Consider the following 20,451-nt stretch of genomic DNA (forward strand, 5'->3'; position numbering starts at 1 on the left):
ACTCGTTCTAAATGAGTTCCTACCCTAATTTTGGGTCTGTAACTTATCAGTGGTATGTGACCGCAATTGTGTTTGTAAACCATTGATACATTTCTCTCCAAATCTAAATTAGGAGGAAGATGCTCCCTCCTATTTGCATTTTAAATTGCAAATGGTCTTTTACAAGTCAGAAAGAATGTTTCCGCTGTGTAAAAGGACTTTTTTTACATAAGGAAAAGCCTTTTGCGATTGCGAACCTTTGAATTTGTGAATTACAAGGTTTGCAATCATAAAAAGGCTTTTTACATGACTCCGTCTCTTAATTGACACTGGCAGAAGTGTGCCTTTGGTGCCATTTGTCATACCAAGTTTAGTAACAAGCACTGGCACAGCCAAGTGTTCTTGCCTTTGCTTTTTGGCAATGCTCTACAGCATTGCCTGTGCTTTTTGGCAATGCTCTACAGCTTCGCCAAAAAGTAAATTCGCACCTAAATAATGACGAGGGCAGCATTGTCTTCTTTTTTCTTTATGACCTGTTGGTGGACACCACTAAGATCGGTAAGTAAAAAAAAAAAAAAAAATAGAGTGCTCAAAAGCATTTTTGTTCAAGTGAAGTGCCTGCAGCAAATACCCTCCGCCGCCAAACCCTCCCAAAAATGCAACTCTACTGTATTTTTTATGTTTATTTTGTTTTTTAAATGCCAGCGAAGTGTGGGGGAGCAGTAAAGAAGAGGGCGGGAGAGATAACAGGGGAAGGGAGGGTTAAATAAAAATAACGTCAGGATAAGGGAAGATGGAGCAAACTAGCACACAAGATAGATAGCAACACAGATAATGGGGTGTTGGTAGGGGAGGAGCACACACAAGAGCAGCAGACTAGAAAGAGAGCTACACGGAGTGCGTGGACGGGTGTCACATGGGGGAGAAACACACAAAGTAGAGTACTAGAGAACACTTAGACTTTCATGGAGTACTTAACAAAGAAATAAGTAGTTCCCTAAAAATGAGTGGTGGAGGGATACATGTCAGGCAACCAAAAGGGTGGTAAACAGGCTATGCTCCATGGAAGGGACAAACACAAGTGGAAGGTAAGTCACTGAATAAGAAGGAAAGCAAATAACTGTGTCTATAAAGCCAATTGGAAGACTGGCCGGGCTCTAAGCCCATTTGTAGGTTCTTGGTGTAGCCCAAAAAAGGTCTTTCGCAACTAGATGAGACCTAAAAACCTGTATACATGAACCCCAAAAACTGACACAGACTAGATAATCATAACACATTGATTACTGATCACCACCAAGGCATAGTTCTCCCGTAGTGTGCGAGGCCAGGTTGCCACAGGGTGTTCCCCCTACATGGAGGGCAAGAAGCTAACTTTGTTGCAATGTCTCAGTTTCCTCTGCAGTGCAGCCCAATGCCAAGTGCTCTTTTTGGACGTTTAGTGGTATGGTTCAGAGTTTGCTATCTTTACTTATTGAGAAGGCTTAATTACACATGGCGCCTTCAGTTCCCCCACCAAGGGTCCGACACTCGGATAGAGCTGAGGGCCCTTATAACAGCAGTCTTCTCACGAGATGAGTCGGGTGTGATGCCGTTGCTCAGGTTCCATGCATTTACAGTGGTGATGTAGGAACTCACTCCACTATGGGTACCAAATGGGGAGTGGATTTCTTGATATTAAAAAAATACCAACTGCCTCCCAATAAAAAAGGATACAAGGAACCGCCTGAGGTCATTTAGACAAATACGCTCTGAACAAAACAAGTGAGGGGGATGATAGAATTTTTCAATTTCAAATCTTTACCACTCCCACACCAAGGAGAAGAAAGGGACATATTCTGTTATGTTCTTCTCTTTGAAAAATTCATGGCTAAGGATACCAAGATTAGATCAACAATATACTAATGACAAATCTTTCGAGTAATCACTACTTTGAATAAGACTTGCATTTGTTTACTCTTAATATTTAAATACAGAGAGCAGTCTACCCCCTGCCCCTTTCCTATGGAGTGTGGGGGTTAAATAAATAATGAGGGTGACTGCTAGATATCGACTTGCATGCAGGTGCCTCGCACACTCTGGATACAAGTGAGTATCTACTATGTGATCACAACGAGTGTGTGTGTTTGATCTGAAAGTCCCCTGATAAATGAAGAAATACATGGGGTGAGACATTCAGGGAGGGATAGTTATGTCCTGAAGAAAGCCACCACTCTCCTACCTAGACTTTTCTGGCTGGTTGAAACATGTTGACTATTACAGGGTATGGTGTGAATTGAATCCCCAAGACATAGATCTTATATTTTTAGATCTTATCAAGGGAGTCTGAAAATAACTGAGCTTGTGTCTATCCTTGAGACAATTCTATATCTCATATTCCTGACGCAGAATATCAAGAGCCCACCATGGCAGAGTTACCGCAGGGTGTGACCAGATGATGAAGTATGACACTAGAAGAGGGTCCTAAAACATTAGTTAAGGGTCTACCAAATATACCATTGACCTGTGATCTCAGGGATCAATATTGGTCCGCTTGATTTTTTTTTAAAAAAGCTAGTGAATATGTTACTTATTAGCTATACATTTTTCAACGTGTGTTGGCTTTCAGTTGCTCAGAAGTGCCGTAGTTTGCAGTACCCTCTTTTCTGCCTAAAAACATATAGAACGTCATAGATTTTTTTTTCTGATCAGACCACCTGCAGGACTAAATGAAGGCATGAAACAGGGCATGTGGATGTGGTGAGTCCTTTTGGTTCTGAAGCCAGAACATCTCGGCTTTTTTTCTAGTCTTCTCTGTGGACCTCGCCAAATCGTGTGATTTTCCACAGCTGAGGTCTGCCCTGAAACAAAAACTTGCAGCGCTTAGCACTCTTGAGGGGCACTTACTAGATGTCATATTGTACCTGTCATCCTTCTGATTTGAAAATTGCCTAGCGCTGAGTAAGAGTAACACCTGTTTAATGCAGCACTAAGAGGAGGCCACGCTTGCCTGTGTAAGCTCTGTGTAATTATAACCAACGTCCCCAAATGTCCCTTCCGACAACCCCCCCACCCACAAAACACAAACGGGATGCGACCTTTTCAGAATGGTACACTACTCTAGCTGCAGCATGCAGGAATGGGCACTAGACTCTCGAGCGGTACCATAACCGGGCACGACACTCCAGATGAGCCTTTCACAACTGTACAGAACGCTTCTAAAGGGGGCATAAGAACCGGGCACTACACTCCAGATGCGGCTTCAATAACTGGTCAGAACATTCCAGAAAGTAGAGTAAATTGAGTGCGTCATCTGCAGCACGAGGTCAAATCTGTCTTCACCCAAAGCAGACTGGGCGACTTCTGCTGAGTTTGGAAATATTATAATCTAAAATGGCAGAGCTTCAAAGCAGAACGTATATGCATAAGAATATGTTATGATATACATATATGAAATTAACTACTGTCTTCCCATGCACCTGCAGAGTACGATTACAGAATGTGCCGCTATACAGCGCCATATAGAAGCCGCACACGTAATTTAAAATGTGTACATTTTACCTACACTCTCAGCCCTTGGCTGTGAAATAGCTACTAAACTTCCTAGAAACTGCACTACTTTCCAAGTAAAGCTTCTTTCAAACGTGGCCCATTTCCACGCTCAGTGTGTGGCTATGTTACCGTCTACCAGTCTGAGCCCGATAGCCTCTGTTATCTGATAAAACCAAGACCTGTCTCTGCGGGACGGCGCCCCTGGAGTTGATTCAAGGTCGGTCCCTCAGAATTCTGTCTGGGACTCTACCTTCACCTGATAAATCCGGATTTAGGTGGATCTAAGAAATTGTAATTCCTTTTACTAAGTAACTGAGGCAAGGAGAGCTAAAAAAAAAAAAAAAAAAAAAGCAATATACCCAGAATACATTTATGTACGCAGGATAACAAAATGAGGCCTCTTTCGGAACCTAGATACGGGATTGGGTCACCTGGGTCCAAAGCGGTTATCTAAGAGCAGTGGGCCAGAATGCGCACGCGCACTGGCCTAGGCAGACGGCCGGGCAAACAAAAACCGCAATATGCTGCCCAGCCCTGCGCCTGCCAGCTGGAGCCCACCGGCCCCTCTCTAGCCAACGAATTGCTTCACCCTTTCCAGAAGAAGTGTATTTTCTGCCAGCGACTAAGGCTGTCATTCTCTCAACATCATTGCACTGGAACAGAACGAGGCGCCGTGTGCGCAGTTCTCTCCTCCGCTGTTCTGACTCTGGCGACTGCAGACTGATAAAACATTTTGTAGGGGTTGGCTGCTGGGAAGGTGCACGCTTTACAGAAGCTTAGTGCGCATGCCCAGCCCACCTTGACCTGGTTAACTTTAGTAAATCCTCTCCAAACGTGAAGGGTGAGTTTCAGTCAGTGAGTGAGTCAGTTGGCTTGGTTCGTCTCGCCCTTGCAAAGAATAACTCACAGCATTACGACTGTGCAAGACACTAATCGCCCTGGCGTGTTTTTCCACTTTCCTGTCACGATGGATTTACGGATTGCTTGTGTGTGGGCTTTTTTAAAAGATGCATCGAAAATACCGCCCCTTTGTCAGAAGTAAGAACAATGCACGGTTTTGTTGTGCTTGCCTGTTAACCTCACCTTTTAAAAATCTGCCTTCATCTTTAGACTCCTGTTTGTGATGTGCACACCCCCTCCCCGCTTCTTAATGCAGTCTGTTCAACACAGGGGCCCTGTTCACATTTTCCATGTAGGTGTTGCGCAATATGTTTCGTCAGGATAGGATTTTCTTTCTTAGACGCTTAGAAGCAGCACCCATAAAGTTGTCCAACTATTACCAAACTCTTCCCTAACAAAAAGCCAGACCTATTGGCTTTGCCAGTACTTGTTTCGTATTCTTTTTTATTGTTTCCATAATCTACAAACTGACATTCACATTTCCCCACAGATTTCCATGCATCAATGTCAAATGTAGCTCTTCTTTTTCTTTATTTTCTTTGCTGCTGACATCTGAAATCATTTCACTCATTTTCTTGCTGTATCGTTTGCTAAACCGAAATGCCCCAAAATAAACTTGATGTTAGTCAAGCACTGTTGTTTTTTTTCTTTTTTTGGCTGAGACTTTTAAAAAAGTGTGCAAACATATCACTTATTTGTAACGTATTGGGAATATAGGGGCCGATTACAATGGCGGACGGACTTCTGTCCGTCCGTCTGCCATCGTGCCGGGGCTTGGGACTGTCCGCCAGTAATGCGGCGGTCCCATCATTGAGAATATGATGTGACCGCCACCGTGGCGGTCGCATCGTGTATCTCTGACATTGCGGCCTGTGCTGCTGGCTGCAGCACCGGCCGCAATGTCCGAAATGCACTGTTTGGATTTCCCTGCACTACTTGGCAGGCACCACACGGTGCCTGCCACCTGGTTCAGGGAACCCCCCAGGGCTCACCCACCGCCCGCCATACACAGGCTGGTGAGGAGGCAGCATCGTAATATGGCGGACGGTGCCTGCTAGGCACCGCCACCATATTGTTGATGCAGGGTGTGTCCGTCAGGCAATAGTAATGATTGCCTGTGGCGGACCCGTAGCGGACGGAATTTGCGTCCGCCAGCGCACCGCCTGCCATTGTAATTTGGCAGGCAGAGAAGTGCTTTACGATGGTGGTGAAACCGCCACCGGCAGCGGTTTTACCGCCATCGTAATGACCCCCATAGTCTGGAGTGTTTCTAGTTTGGCGATGGTTTGCATGATTCTATCCCTGAATTGGCAGGACACAGTCCTTTAAAGTATTAATGTCTCTCGAAGATGGAAGAGATTTGACATTTTGAAGAGTCATCGTTTTTTATAGGAAATAATGGAACATTTCCTATATCCAGGACAACCAGAGTTATGCGGCAGGAGAGGGTTCAATTATGTGGCACGGTTGAGTAAATAATGCAGCAGGAAAACGCAAATTGTGTGGCATAATGCAACACATTTTGTAACCGTATTCCTTCGTTTTTTCGTCATCTTTAAACTTGGTAACACTGTCTGGGCATTGGTTTCACCTCATTAGTATCATTTTAATACCCAAATATATCAAAGAGCAACAAAAAGATGACCAGCCCAGCTTTGCAAAGGGCCTTTCAGTGGGCAGCAGCAGGTGTCGCTGCATTTTTAGTAACTTTTGAACTGTTTGAGCTAGAAACAAACATTTATTTTGTTAAAATCTGCAGATTATGTGGCAGATGATGGATTATGTGGCAAATCTATTACTATGTAAAAATTGCAGCGGCCACACAATCGCATAATTCAAGTGTCCCTGACTGTGTAATGGGGGTTACTGTTGTTATTGGAAATTTGCCATTTACATAGCACACAATCTGCCTTTGTAATGGTATCCGAGTTTAGGTAATTCTGCTGGCAGATTCTCTACTGGAAGAAAATGCTCCAATGGATAATATAACAGTCACCCACAAAAAGGAGGAATTCCCGTTGCCAGCCAGCTCTGAATGAAGTCCTAATTCTCATTAAAAGTGATCCTTTACACAAGTTGCACCACAGTGCCTTGAGTGCCTTTACCAACCCACCTGTCACATACGCTTAGCCTCACATCCTCACACACCCATATCTGCAAAAGTAGAATGGGAGTTCTAGCTTTCTCACACATCGCACTTAAATCCTGAACTGACCTCCCTCTACACAGTAAGGCCTAATCCTTATTTTTTTAGTTCCTCAAGAAGCTGTAGACCTTGCTCTTCAACTAACTACCCGTTGCCGACTCACTCCCCACTCCTGCAGACCCACACCTATACACCTGTTCCAGCACCTGGATACCCTACCGGGTGATAAGCTATGCATTACAAATCCAGCTAACATAACATGTAAGCACCATCTCAATTCTAAAAGCGTATTCAATGCCCTCTGTGCTTATGTCACCCGAAGATGTTCAAACAAATCTGAAACATTTAGACAAAAAGATGTTCTCCCAATGAATGAACGCAGTGAAGAACCAGATGTGATGGCTACTTGCTGCATTCTTACATCCGCACCATAGCAAATTCAACACTAGCAAGACAACTACTCCAGTGGAAATAAACCAATATGTCATCAGTTTAACAGTGTGCTCTGCGAAGCTTGTGCAGACAGGATGTTTGCAGGAGGTAACGTGGAGTGAGTAATAGGGTTGGCATCCATCTTGTTCAAGATGGAGATTTATATGTACCAGTCGTTTAACTAAAACACATGGATAGCTTCACGTTATACATTATTTGAAATTGGTTTCAGTTGCAATTATACGAAGTATGAATATGTAAGATTATTTGTAAAATTGCATATTATACGTTATTATTGGTGTAAATAAAATTATGGCATGGAAAAAAATCCCACAACTTTGGGGACCACGCTGGGCAGGTTCTTGTTTGCACTGGATAGTATTAAACTTTCCTAGCTCATTTCTGAGTTTCGAGTAATACTTAAATTGTGGTAATATTTACAAAAGGAGTATTCTTAGACTGTGAGTTAATTGGCAAAACATACATTGAGTCTCCAGAACAGAGTATAAAATAAGGATTTGCTATGTTGTTTTTTTAGTATTTATTGCTAGAAAGTTCCAATGCTGCAAGATTTTAATATGAAGCATGTCATGTACAGTGTTATCAGCGTTTTGTTCCTCTTTTGTAAGGGCAGCCTAGGCAGTGAATGCGCTGCTCTGCGACGCATGCTGTAGCTAGAAAATGGGCGTCGTGCCTCTCACATCTTTTCTATTGGCTCTTCTTACTATCCTTCATAAACTCCAGCTTTTGATTGGTGAAATGGCTTAGTAGTCCCACCTTTTGCACTTTTGTAACCTCCCATACGGACTACCCCTGTTACATGTGCTCTTACATTTCATGTTCTTTACGATACTGTCGGACAACTCTTTTTTTTTTTGGCCTGCCTGTGCTTGTGTAGTGAGAAGTGTTCATGTTTGCGTCCCGCCAAAGCTGTGCCTCCCCGGCTCCTCCTGCTGGCTGCTTCATAGAAGTAACCCACGGCTCTATTTACAAACACTTGTTTCGTGGTTGTTTTCTATTTGAAAGCTAATAACAAGTTTGCATATATATAACCGGCTTCGAAAACTGCAAGCACAGGCAAAAAGCATTAAAAAAGCATTCAGACAGTCCAATTAGGTGCGCACTCAGCAGTCCCCTGGGGCACAAGCAGGCATCCACTTCTATGCTGACTCGTAATTTCAAAAAGCATGTGTGAAATGTGTGTCACTAGGGCTAAGAGGTTTAGTTTTGTACCCGTAATGCCCACAATTTTAAAAGAACGTGTTATTTAACTAGCGTTTACATTTTTTTATATTGTAGTTTAAAAGGCTCCACAAGCACTGGCAAATAACATTAAAAAAGCATTCATACGCTGCGATCGAACGTGCACTCAGCAGTCTCCCCGGGGCACAAGCGGGCATCCACTTCTGTGCTGCCTCGTAACTTCAAAAAGCTTGTGGGAATTATGTGTCACTAGGACCGAGAGGTTTACTTTTGTACCCACTGATGGTAATGCACACAATTTGAAAAGAATGTTCTTTATTTATCTTGCGTTTACATCTTTTTATGTAGTGGTTTGAAAGGTGTTACAAGCAGCAGCAAAAGCATTCATACACTCCCGATCAAGCACACACTCCGCAGTCTCCACGGGGCACTAGCAGGCATTCACTTCTGTGCTGCCTCTTTGTTTTTAGGTCTTGCCTATTCTATCCCGCAGGGATGGCTAGGCGAGATTATAGTAAGCAGTCCGAAAAGACTACCTAGCTGCGGATCGCGTAAAGTTCATGTGAACACAATCAAGCGCATTGTCAACAACTGCCACAACCACGCCCATTCTTTACAGCTTCCATTTTCTACCAGACACTTCATGCGCTCGCGCCGCGCTCTCCCTCTGTTGCCACACGCATTCAGCTCACCAGGCTGCACACCCCCTCACTCTCCATATGGTCGCACGCCTTTTCTTTGATCTCCACCGCGCGTTCTCACAGGCTCCTCTCCGCCCACCCGTCTCTCCCCTTCCGTGTAGTTCCGTCCCACCTTCTCTTTCTCGCATTTTTTTTGGGGGGGCTTTGTGTGACTGACTACTTGACCTCGTGCCTATGAGTTTTGCATGCGTCTAATATATTTATTTACTTTGAATGTTTTTTAAATTTTATTTAACTTTACGCACGCAATAATGGTATATATTGCTCTCTGATGGGAGTCTTGAGAATAATGCAAGATATATGCTCATGGTCATTGCTATTTTATGTTTGCTTTGTAAATGTGTTAAATGAAGAAAATACATTTTTTTTAAATTAAAAAAACTTTACGCACCCAAACACGTTCATTGTTTCCTTTCCTTCTTACATTCTTATGCGGAAAAAAAAATCACTCTCTCCACAAACAGCACTTTTATCCTGTCTCGCCTCTCTGTGTTTTGCTGTCTGCCCTCGTCTTCAATAGTTTCCAGCCTCTGTGTTCTGCTTTACGCATCCAAACACGTATGCTTTTGTCTGAGTTTCCTGCTTACATTCTCATGCAAAACAAACAAAAAATCACTCTCTCTACAAACAGCACTTATATCCTTTTATTCTGTTTTGCCTCACACAATGCCCAACACACATTAGACCACACAAAATGGCACCTCACACACTGCCCTACACACAATAGACCCCCCAAACTGCCACCTCACACACTACCCTACACACATTAGACCCCACAAAATGCCAACTCACACATTGCCCTACACACAATAGCCCCCTCACACTCTGCACCCCTCACCCTCAAATAAATAAGTATACAGTTTACTTCCAAGGCAGTTATTTACGTGAGCCAGTGTCAGATTGTGTATTTTTTTCAATACTAATACAGCCTTTAAAGAAAATAGAAATACAGTTTACTGACAAGTCACTAACCAACACTGCCCCCTCTCACACAGACCACACACAATGTCCCCTCACACAGACCACACACACTTACCCCTCCACACAGACCACTCACACTTACCCCTCCACACAGACCACTCACACTTACCCCTCCACACAGACCACACACACTGCCCCCTCACACAGACCACACACACTGCCCCCTCACACAGGCCACACACACTGCCCCCCTCACATAGACTACACACACTGACCCCTCCTCACACACTGACCCCTTGACACACTGCCCCCACATACACTGCTCACACATTACCCACTGACAGTGCTTTAGGTCACACACACTGCACCCTTACACCCTGCACACACACACATCCCACACCCTTACTCACTCACACTGTGCCCTCATACAATTCCCCCTCACACACTGCCCTCTTACACACTGCCCCCTAGTTTGTATGATGTCAGTAGGTGCCTTTTCTAAATTTTAACAAAAACACAAACGTTACAGGATCAAAGCGTTTCTAAAACGCATCAGTAGATTTTGGGGTTTTTTTGTCGGTTAATGTCTATTGGTGCTAGGTGTTGTGTGCTTAAATTAGAATTTTTGTTTAACTTAATTTAACAAGTGAACAAAGTTCACACTGCCCCCCTCTCACACAGACCACAAACACTGCCCCCCTCACACATACCACTCACACTTACCCCTCCACACAGACCACTCACACTTACCCCTCCACACAGACCACTCACACTGCCCCCCTTAGACAGACGACACACACTGCCCCCTCACACAGACCACACACACTGCCCCCTCACACAGACCACACACACTGCCCCCTCACACAGACTACACACACTGCCCCCACTCACACAGACTACACACACTGCCCCCCTCACACAAACCACACACACTGACCCCTCCTCACACACTGACCCCTTGACACACTGCCCCCACATACACTGCTCACACATTACCCACTGACAGTGCTTTAGGTCACACACACTGCACCCTTACACCCTGCACACACACACATCCCGCACCCTTACTCACTCACACTGTGCCCTCATACAATTCTCCCTCACACACTGCCCTCTTACACACTGCCCCCTAGTTCGTACGATGTCAGTAGGTGCCTTTTCTAAATGTTAATAAAAACACAAACGTTGCAGGATCAAAGCGTTTCTAAAACGCATCAGTAGATTTTGCGAAAGTTAAAACTATTGGAATTGTAAATGACAAAGCTATTAATTTAGTTTTTTTCAAAACCAACACAATAAATACAAAATTTGGCATTTACAATACCAATAGCTCAAACTTTCCTAATGCGAGACCTATTGCATTGCAAATGCTTGTTTATCTTGCCGCTAATCTTATGAGATACACGTTTGAAGGCGGATCCGACGCATTTCACTTGATTCTGCTTGCCGTCCTATTTGCAGTCTTGTGATTCGCTTTCAGGTGAGAGCTGACGGTCATTGCAATTTTTTTCCCTCTGTTTATTTAGGAGGGGCGGGTGTGATTCCTTGCATCTTTACATAATCATTCTCTCAGGGTCTAGGGCAATGACGTTGTAATTGGTACAAGTATTGTTCTTGTCGCGCTACAGCACTTTACATGTTTCCAAATGGCAGCATTACGTTTTGTGTCCTATTATAAAATGGTGCTCATCTTCTGCTTGCTATCAGAAATCAATGTCCATTGTGCGTATTATTTTATGTAGCAAATGGTATTCACACAGCTTGCTTTATTTTGATGTGAAGCAACTTGATCGTGCCACCCCTTGTAACATTGCGTATAGATATTATGCACACACACTTAAGGCAGGTCAATGCCCTCACTGCCTGCGCTTGCTCTTTTAAAGCTGCTTGACTGCTTTGTTTATTGTCTTGTTTACAGCAGGGACTAGGGTTGCTGTTTGAGTAAAGAGTGCCAAACGTGTGTGGCTGCTGAATGTTTTTGTTTCCCTGTACTTTTATGTAGCGATGACTGCAAGGCTTCTATGGCTATTCAGTGAAGCTTAATAACATACTGCTTTATTGTGTAGAAACACACAAGAACCTTCAACATGCCAGCCCCAAACCGTTACCTCAGCATCCAGTGTCCTGCTAGCATCCCCACCCCCTGAGCTTCAGGCTTCCTGTGTACCATAAGCACCTTTCTTGTAATTCCTTTTTCCATTGGTGTGATTTATTTTCCACCTTCCCTCCCTCGTAATTTATTTACCATTTTCTGGTCCTCCAGCGCGGGGAGGTCATACGAATGGCAAGAGCGCTATGCAAATATGACCATTCAACTGTAATAAAAAAAACAAAGGTAAAAAAAAACATTGTCTTTTACAACGCCAATAGCCATAACTTTCACAAATTCGAGACTGATTGCATTGCAAATGTTTGTTTTTTAATGAAAGTAGATGTATTCTATGTTCATTAAAAATATGGACACTGAGGGGCGCTAACAGCCCAAGAATGCCAGTTCGGAATTAGTTGTAGGATGCAAGCTGGTAAAATGCGATTTAGAAAACAAACACAAAGCCAGCCAATTTGGAGCCGTTCCGTTCCTGGCAGATTTCTTGTAGTTATAGCTCTCCGTAGGTGCAGATGAGCTGCGTTACTCATTACTTAGCACTTTCCTTCGATTTAGAAGAAAATCTCTGCTTGAAATCAAGATTAAAGCTAGAAAACTGTGGGCTACGTCAGGGGAACAAAAGGATACACAGGCTTCAGGCGGGTTACAGCCCGGTAAGGTGGGACAGCGAGCACAGTGCATTACACAGGCCTTTAAGTGTTTGCTTAACAGCAGTGAGTTATTATTGAGTGTTTTTCCTCAGTTAATACATTCGGAGTATCGGGGCCCAACGCCAGAAGGGTTTTTTCGGCGAGTTACTTTTCCTTAGACATTTTCAGTATCAGGTATGTTATGTTTCTGTGGTGCGCTCCCTTACAGTGATCACGCGCATGTCTTTTAAGTATGTGGGAATTCATTTCCGTAGGCCTCGCTCTCTGCTCCTTTTACAGCCCCGTAGTGCCATGCTCGTGTGTGGACACTCGCAATAAGAGTATGTTTTCCAACAGTGTCTTCCAAATTCAAACACTTGGCACTACTGTTCCTGCCTTTCTCTCTCTGTTCCTGCCTTTCTCTCTATCCATTCCTGTCTTTCTCTCTCTCTTCCTTTCTTTCTCTCTCTCTTCCTTTCTTTCTCTCTCTGTTCCTTTTTTCTTTCTCTCTCTGTTCCTTTCTTTCTCTCTCTGTTCCTGCCCTTTTCTCTATCTATTCCTGTCTTTTTCTCTATCTATTCCTGTCTTTCTCTCTCCATTCCCGTCTTTCTCTCTCCATTCCTGTCTTTCTCCGTTCCTGTCTTTCTCTCTCCGTTCCTGTCTTTCTCTCTCCGTTCCTGTCTTTCTCTGTCCGTTCCTGTCTTTCTCTCTCCGTTCCTGTCTTTCTCTCTCTGTTCCTCTCTCTTTCTCTCTCTGTTCCTCTCTTTCTCTCTCTGTTCCTCTCTTTCTCTCCCTGTTCCTGCCTTTTTCTCTATCTATTCCTGTCTTTTTCTCTATCTATTCCTGTCTTTCTCTCTCCATTCCCGTCTTTCTCTCTCCATTCCTGTCTTTCTCCGTTCCTGTCTTTCTCTCTCCGTTCCTGTCTTTCTCTCTCCGTTCCTGTCTTTCTCTCTCCGTTCCTCTCTTTCTCTCTCCGTTCCTCTCTTTCTCTCTCCGTTCCTCTCTTTCTCTCTCTGTTCCTCTCTCTTTCTCTCTCTGTTCCTCTCTTTCTCTCTCTGTTCCTCTCTTTCTCTCCCTGTTCCTCTCTCTTTTTCTCTCTCTTTTTCTCTCTTCCTGTGTCTTTTCTGTGCTTTCTATTTTTGCCGGCTGCCATATACCCCGGAGAGCTGTGGACAGAAGCATCGGTCATCGACCTTCAAAAACTGGCCTCCAGTGACCCAGACTCCACCCCACTCACACCCCGCCTGCCGGGAAATGCCTATTGATATAAATGGCCAATTCGTCTTCAGTGATTGTGTCTCATAAGTGCACTCAGATTTTTAGCCTGGAACCGGGCACGGCCCACAATGTGAAAAGTGTTTTTGGCCGCGAACAATGACGTTTACTTAGGTTGTTCCAGTAGCACTCGCTAGTGCTGCAGCTGTGGGGAAAGTGACATGGTATAATCTATAAAATAAAAAGCCGAGCTTGCAAAAGAGAAGTTCGCAGTACAGGCACGGGTGCGAAGGCCATGGTTTGGGGGGAGGGGCAGGAGGAGTGGCGGGAAGAAGAAAATAGGGCGGAGGTTCAAGCTAAATCAGTTATTCCTCATTACTCTGCTTTGGATTCTTTTAAATTGAAATATTGACCACCTTTGAATATTGCACATATTAGGCCCAGCTACTGACTCTTCAGTCTGCCACTCTTTACTTTTCAATGGTTGGAACATATATGTAGCATCTTTGCAGCATGCGCCTAACACATGCGCTACCCTGATGATGCCAAATAGACTGTTAAAATCCCTGCCACCATATTGGTTTCCATTTTTGAGACAAAAACCCGACCCTCCTAATTGTCTACAGGCTACTATAGATCTGAATGACGTATAACTTAAACCCCCTATTTTTTCATGATTCTCTGGGCCGAGGTGCATTTTTTTCTAAGCACTATATGTCCAAGCACCTCAGCCGGTCACAGGCAGACCTCCCCATCTATCTTCCTACAAACAGCATGCAGCATTTATATGGGGGCCGAAACGTGTATTTGGTACCAAGCCAGCAGTTTGCAATAGAAACAGTGGCTGAAAGCATGACTACAGAGGCAACCAGTAAAACTCTGTTGTTCCTTTGCTGCCTCTCTAGTAGATTTTCTTCTCGAGCTGCAGCAAAATCAACTCGACTGGCCGCGCGTTCTTGCCCACCACATGGTGACGTTCGCAGTGATTTTTCGGGGCCGCTCACGCTACTGGCACTAAATTGTAGTGCGAACAGCGCAACATGCTTATTTTCTGCCCGTTGGCGGAACTCCACGGAATCTAACAGAGTTGTTATGTAACTCCGTGGAATTCCACAGAGTACAACTCCACAAGTTCCGTCCCCCCTAGTTTGGTACTGCCATTCGTACCCACACCAGCTTTCCCTGAGGAATGCCCGCCAAATGGTGCAAAGCAACCAAGAGTAAGCCAGGATTCTTCACTAAATTGTTTAGCTTTGATCCTCGCCACTGCTCAAATCAAAATTCAGGATGTCTTCCGCCTCGAATACAATTCATTCTTCGATTGAAATAAAACTCCCTAACATTAATTCAAAATAACTCTGGATCTCTACTTGAGTTTCTCATAGAGCATATCAAAATCTCATAATTTCTCATCTTCAGAGTGATTTGCTTTCAACCATTAGGTCACATTTTATCCCAGAAGACCACTAAATACTAATTTAGAGGCCCCCAAAACTGGTGGAAAATCCGCTGGGTAAATACCACCAGTCTGCCACCATTTGCATAAACTAGCCTAAAGCAAACTTGCTCAAAATGTGAATTTAAGTGGAAAGCCCACTACTAAATTGCCAGATTCTGAAGATTTGCAACACAAAAACATGGCAGAAATTACATATAACTGACCGCAAACTCTGCACAAACTATTTCATGTTTTTTCCGAGGTGACCTGTCTTGCATTTGTGGTGTTATTCTACCGTTCATGCTCTAGAGTAAATATATACATGTGCTTCCATAATTGCTGATGACGGTACAACTGATGTTTCTTTGGTGTTGAGCTTCCTTTTGCAAATTATATGGGTCGAGCAATAGCCGCCATATTCTGCTACATGTGTCCTATATACAGAAATGTTGGCAGGCAATCATTATTGTTTAGATGGAGAGGCCTCCATGTGTAATGCTACATGTGATGTCATCGTTGGCTGTTCGCGCCCCCTTTTCTATGAGACTTTGCCTGTTTGCTTGTTCTGTAATGGTACAGATCAGGTCTGATGCACACTGAAGGACTGTGTGACACTCTCAGAGGGCCTGAATAGTGGAAAGGGGCACAGCTTAGAACTAGGGGTGGCGGAATTTGCGTAATTGCATTACGCAAATCTCCGCGAAACGGTAAAAAATCTCCGCGAACACGCAGAAATTCCGCGAACACGCGGAATTGCTTGTTCGCGATGCTTTTTTCCTGTTCACAATCTCTGTTTGCGTGCTCGAGGAGAAATATCTCGCGAACACGCATTTTGAGAACGCGAACAAGCAAAAAATTTCGCGAAATTGCGGAAAGCAGACTTTTGAGCAATTTCGCGTTGTCCGCGGAACGCGAAATTACGCAAATTACGCGAATTCCGCGAGCGGAACGGAATTTCCCGCCCAGGCCTACTTAGAACCAAGTCCACTTTAAGTAGTGCTGTCACTGATGGATAAATTGCACTGCAACAGAAAACGTTGAATGAAAGAATTTCATTGCTGCTTGTTAGACTTAAATTTCGATGACTGAAAAATCTAATTCTTTTCATGGAGCTAAAGTCCCAATGCAACTTGTATGCATTGTTCTTTGTAGGTTTTGATGATATCCTTTTAATTTTTTTTTTTAGACATGATGGCCACTGAAATGTTGCGTTTGTTAAATGTTTAACTTATCTACAGAAAACAATGGTGGTCTTAGTCTTTAATAACATTGTTATTCTTTTGTTCGGATTTCCCGCCAGGTCAGTTTTTCTGTGGGAACAAACACTGTGATGAAAAGGAAGGACTGAAGAGCTGGGAGGTGAATTTCGGATATCTGGAGCATGGTGAAAAACGGAATGCACTTGTTAAATTACGTAAGTCAGCTCGTCTTAGTGATCGTTGTTGGCACACCAGAAAAGGCTATGTTTTCCTTGTATGTTTTCTCTGTTCGTGCGCCCACACACAGACACCCCTGATTCAAGGAGCTAGTGGGGAACAATCCTCAGGAACAAATATGAAATAAGCCAGTTTAGAGTGTACTGTACAGTGTCAAATGCAGTGGATCCTCTCAGTATTCAACAAAGGCATTAAATAGGTGCTCCCTGGGCAGCTAACTTTTGTAGGTAATAATAATTTAGGCTCAGTGCATGCGTTCGTGCATAACCCGTAGTGCGTACTCCTTCCATCATCTATGTGTCTTTTGCTTTCTCGCCCTAAGTGCGCCGGGTATGCCCAGACGTGGGTCCCCGGCTCACTGTGCCACTGGATTCAAGCTAGCCTGGCTGTTGAGGGGTGATGCCCCGAAACCGGGCCCGGGATGCTTGTTTCCGGTCCAGTGACGTTCTGGCTTGACAGTTCGGTCTGGACTGTTCCCATGAGGCACAAGGGCAAGACTGATTTCCATATGGCTGTGTCTAAACTGGGGTGGCATGATGAGCAAAAGAACAATGGATTTAACCCAGATCTATTGACTGGTTAGTATGTTTGATTTGCTCTGCATTCCGACCATCATCCGTGTGTCTTTTGCTTTCTCGCCCTAAGTGCGCCGTGTATGCCCATATGTGGGTCCCGTGCTCACTGTGCCACTGGATTCAAGCTAGCCTGGCTGATGAGGGGTGATGCCCCAAAACCGGTCCCAGGATGCTTGTTTCCGGTCCAGGGAGGACCTGGCTTGGCAGTTCGGTCTGGACTTTTCCCATGAGGCACAGGGTCAAGACTGATTTGCAAATGACTGGCTCTAAACTGGGGTGGCATGGTGAGCAAAAGAACAATGGATTTAACCCAGATCTATTGACTATGGGAGAATGTTTGATGTGCTGTGCATTCCATCCATCATCTGTGTGTCTTTTACTCCTACTGAGACGCGTGACCCTCTCACCAATTAATTCCGGAGTCTGGTGTATAATAACCAGCCCACAATGTACCAAAAGATGCCTTTGAATTGTGTCCAACATTTGCACAAACGCCTTTGTAAAATTGGTCGAAAGAAGGGTAGGTACCACAAGCAGGGCACCTGGCAAAACTGTGATTAATTTCCATGTGTTAACGCTATTGCCTGGACATGGGACTAGTTACCCGGACACGTTAGAGAGAACCTGTATTCAGTTACCTCTCTCTCATTATGCCCTAGTACGCGACAGTGCGCACCCTTCTGATCTGACCCATGGGGCTCGATCCCCAACACGAATACGTAAGGACATTTCACTTTAGTATGTCAAGAGTTACTATTTTTGATCCAGTATTATCACCACATTAAACCTACCGATGATGACACACAGGGAGGACGCTTACCCTCCCTTAACCATACATACATTTTTTCCTGAAGAAGCGCCAAGATCTCTTTTTGACCAATAGGGGCGCAAAACATGTTGGCCTGTTTAATTTTTCACTTAAATATCACATCTAGCTACTAAGGGACATTGTAACCCATGAAGCAGCACCAACCCACCTGTGTTTTTTAATCTAACAGGGGAATCCACCCATTAGAAACATAGAATCAATATCCCCTAGCCAGTGTTATACCCACGTACCACCCTATCAGCACTGTCTCACACGCATCATATGGCGAGAAAGCCAAAAGGTCTCTGCAAAAGTGACCCTTCAGGGGACCCATAGGCCATTGCAGCGTCGGCCCGACGAGGAGCATCCCCCCAATGATGAAGCGTGACATCCATTGGGATGTGTGAGGGCAAAAAGAAACAATCTTGTTGACTGTCCAGTACAAACTTATCAATAACCTAAATCTTTCTTTCTCAGCTTTCTCAGGAACAGTGACCCCCTTACTTTTAGGATACGTACATTTGGAGCATGGGCTCCTAGTCCCCCCCCTCTTTCTTTATGATAGTGAATCTCAGATACACAGTCGATGTTGAAACTAGCAGGGTTTGTTCATAATGAGTTCTCGCGTCTAAGGTACATCTGAGGCCAAACATTTTAATGAGTAGAGTCACATTTAAAGAATGAGCTGGAAAGGCCCCGTGCCTGAGCCTTTGTTTGTCATGTGCTAAGATATGACACCTCACATTTTACCGTTCTTTGCGCGTAAAATACTCACACAGGGCTAGACCATGTTTTTTTTTTTACTAATGAATCCCTGCTTATGCAATAGATAGCACAGTGATTGTGTTTGCAGGTCTTTAAATTTGTATGTGAAACCCCAGTGGCAGTAAAGTCCCTTCGTCGAGCAGTTGTATGATCACTGGTTGATTATTGTAAAGTAGTAATGTCCTTGTGACTCTTGCTCATTCAGAACCTTCTGTCCAGAATAAGTGCTCACCACCAAGATAACACTGACTCTGTAGTAGAGGTACAGCAGCTTTTATATGTCAAACTGATAACTCTATCACTCATCGAGTAGGGTAACACAACCTCTTTTAGTAACGCTAGATCTCATAAAATGACCCAGTTAAAGAAGTGTGCTCTATTAACACCTGCTCTTTTGGATTCCTAAATAGAAATGCAAATGGGCCTTGACAGGTCCTTTGCCTGTCATGCCACCAGATTGTGGAATTGGCTTCTGGCTAACGTTCTTAAAATGGACAATCTTTCAGCATTCAGGAGCATTTTTTAAAATGCCCCAGCTGTAATCATCCCCATCACCAGGCCTTACCTGGGTTTGGATCTGAGTTTACCTTTTGTGTGACTGAGGGGACACTCTTTGTATTGTATTTCAAGGTGTATTATCAGATTGATATTCCTATGACATTTACTTTTCTGACCTGGCTCTTCTCCATTCTCACCTCAGGGTTATCCTTGGCATCTAGTGGCAGGGGTCAGGACCTGCTTCTGTGCCTGCTAGCAGAGTGCTTTGTGTGCTGGTACCACACATGCATGCCTGTGTCATGCACAGCGGGCCTCCATCTCTGAACTTACTTGCACCCTCCCTAGTTCACTTTTTTCCTGTCAACCGGTGTTGGCGGGAACCTGCTTCACTTTTGCTTAGAGAATTCCTTGCATGATGCCCAGCATGACTCTCTTGGGTCTTTTTAGGGAGTCTCTTCCCTCCGTTCTATTTTCCACTGTCGCCTTCACTGCCTGATGCAAGTGGCTTTTGAGGAATGAACAGTCCAACAGCTCATGTTCTTGCTAATCTATGCCTGCAAGGATCAACCGCATCAGGGTGAACAGCCTGAGAAGATGAACCCACACATCTCATGAGCAGGAAATTGTCCACCTGTCTTCAACGCCTGTGGTTGTCCACCCGGGTAAGATTTTGTAACTCTACTGAGCAACAGTTGTGATCTCTTTGCTTCTTGGACTTGAAGGGGAAAAATGTTTTAACCATCACCCCAACTTCTCTGACACCAACAGTCCTCTGAAAGATCAGGAAGGATCCCTTAGTGCTCAGTCAACCTAGTGCCTTCACTTTAGCCTTGTTCGGTCGCATTCTCCAATTTAATTCCTCTACCTCCGAAGAAGCACATCCTTCTCTCTCTGTGAAGAGATCTTTATTGGATGGAGGTAGAGTGGTACACTCCTCACAACCATTGCTCAGCTGGAACACGTCTCCTGAGAAACTGACTTTCTTCCTGGACCTGTCCAGAGACATGCATGTACCAGACTAACTCATGTGGCCTCTGGAGGCAATGATGTCGGCCGAGTGACTGCTAAGGCAGCCAGTGGCCTGTGGGTAATGTCATGCATCACTAAATGATACATGGTACATCTAGCCCAACCTACAATCAATGTCAAGCCGCACTACACCAGTTATAA

At 44.3% G+C, this 20,451-nt stretch overlaps 1 protein-coding gene across 5 annotated transcripts in view; it reads left to right on the top strand.

The window, feature by feature from the left end:
• Positions 1-20,451, top strand: part of LOC146867456 (protein FRA10AC1) — a 178,392-nt gene that overhangs the window by 99,497 nt on the left and 58,444 nt on the right. For all 5 annotated transcript variants that reach the window (XM_085606060.1, XM_085606085.1, XM_085606068.1 and 2 more), the window contains exon 10: positions 16,500-16,613. In XM_085606060.1, the coding sequence (XP_085462186.1) occupies positions 16,500-16,613 (114 nt within the window). The remainder of the gene's footprint in view (positions 1-16,499; positions 16,614-20,451) is intronic.

Source organism: Triturus cristatus, chromosome 1_2, assembly GCF_964204655.1.
Source record: "Triturus cristatus chromosome 1_2, aTriCri1.1, whole genome shotgun sequence".
NCBI classification, from domain to species: Eukaryota; Metazoa; Chordata; class Amphibia; order Caudata; family Salamandridae; genus Triturus; species Triturus cristatus.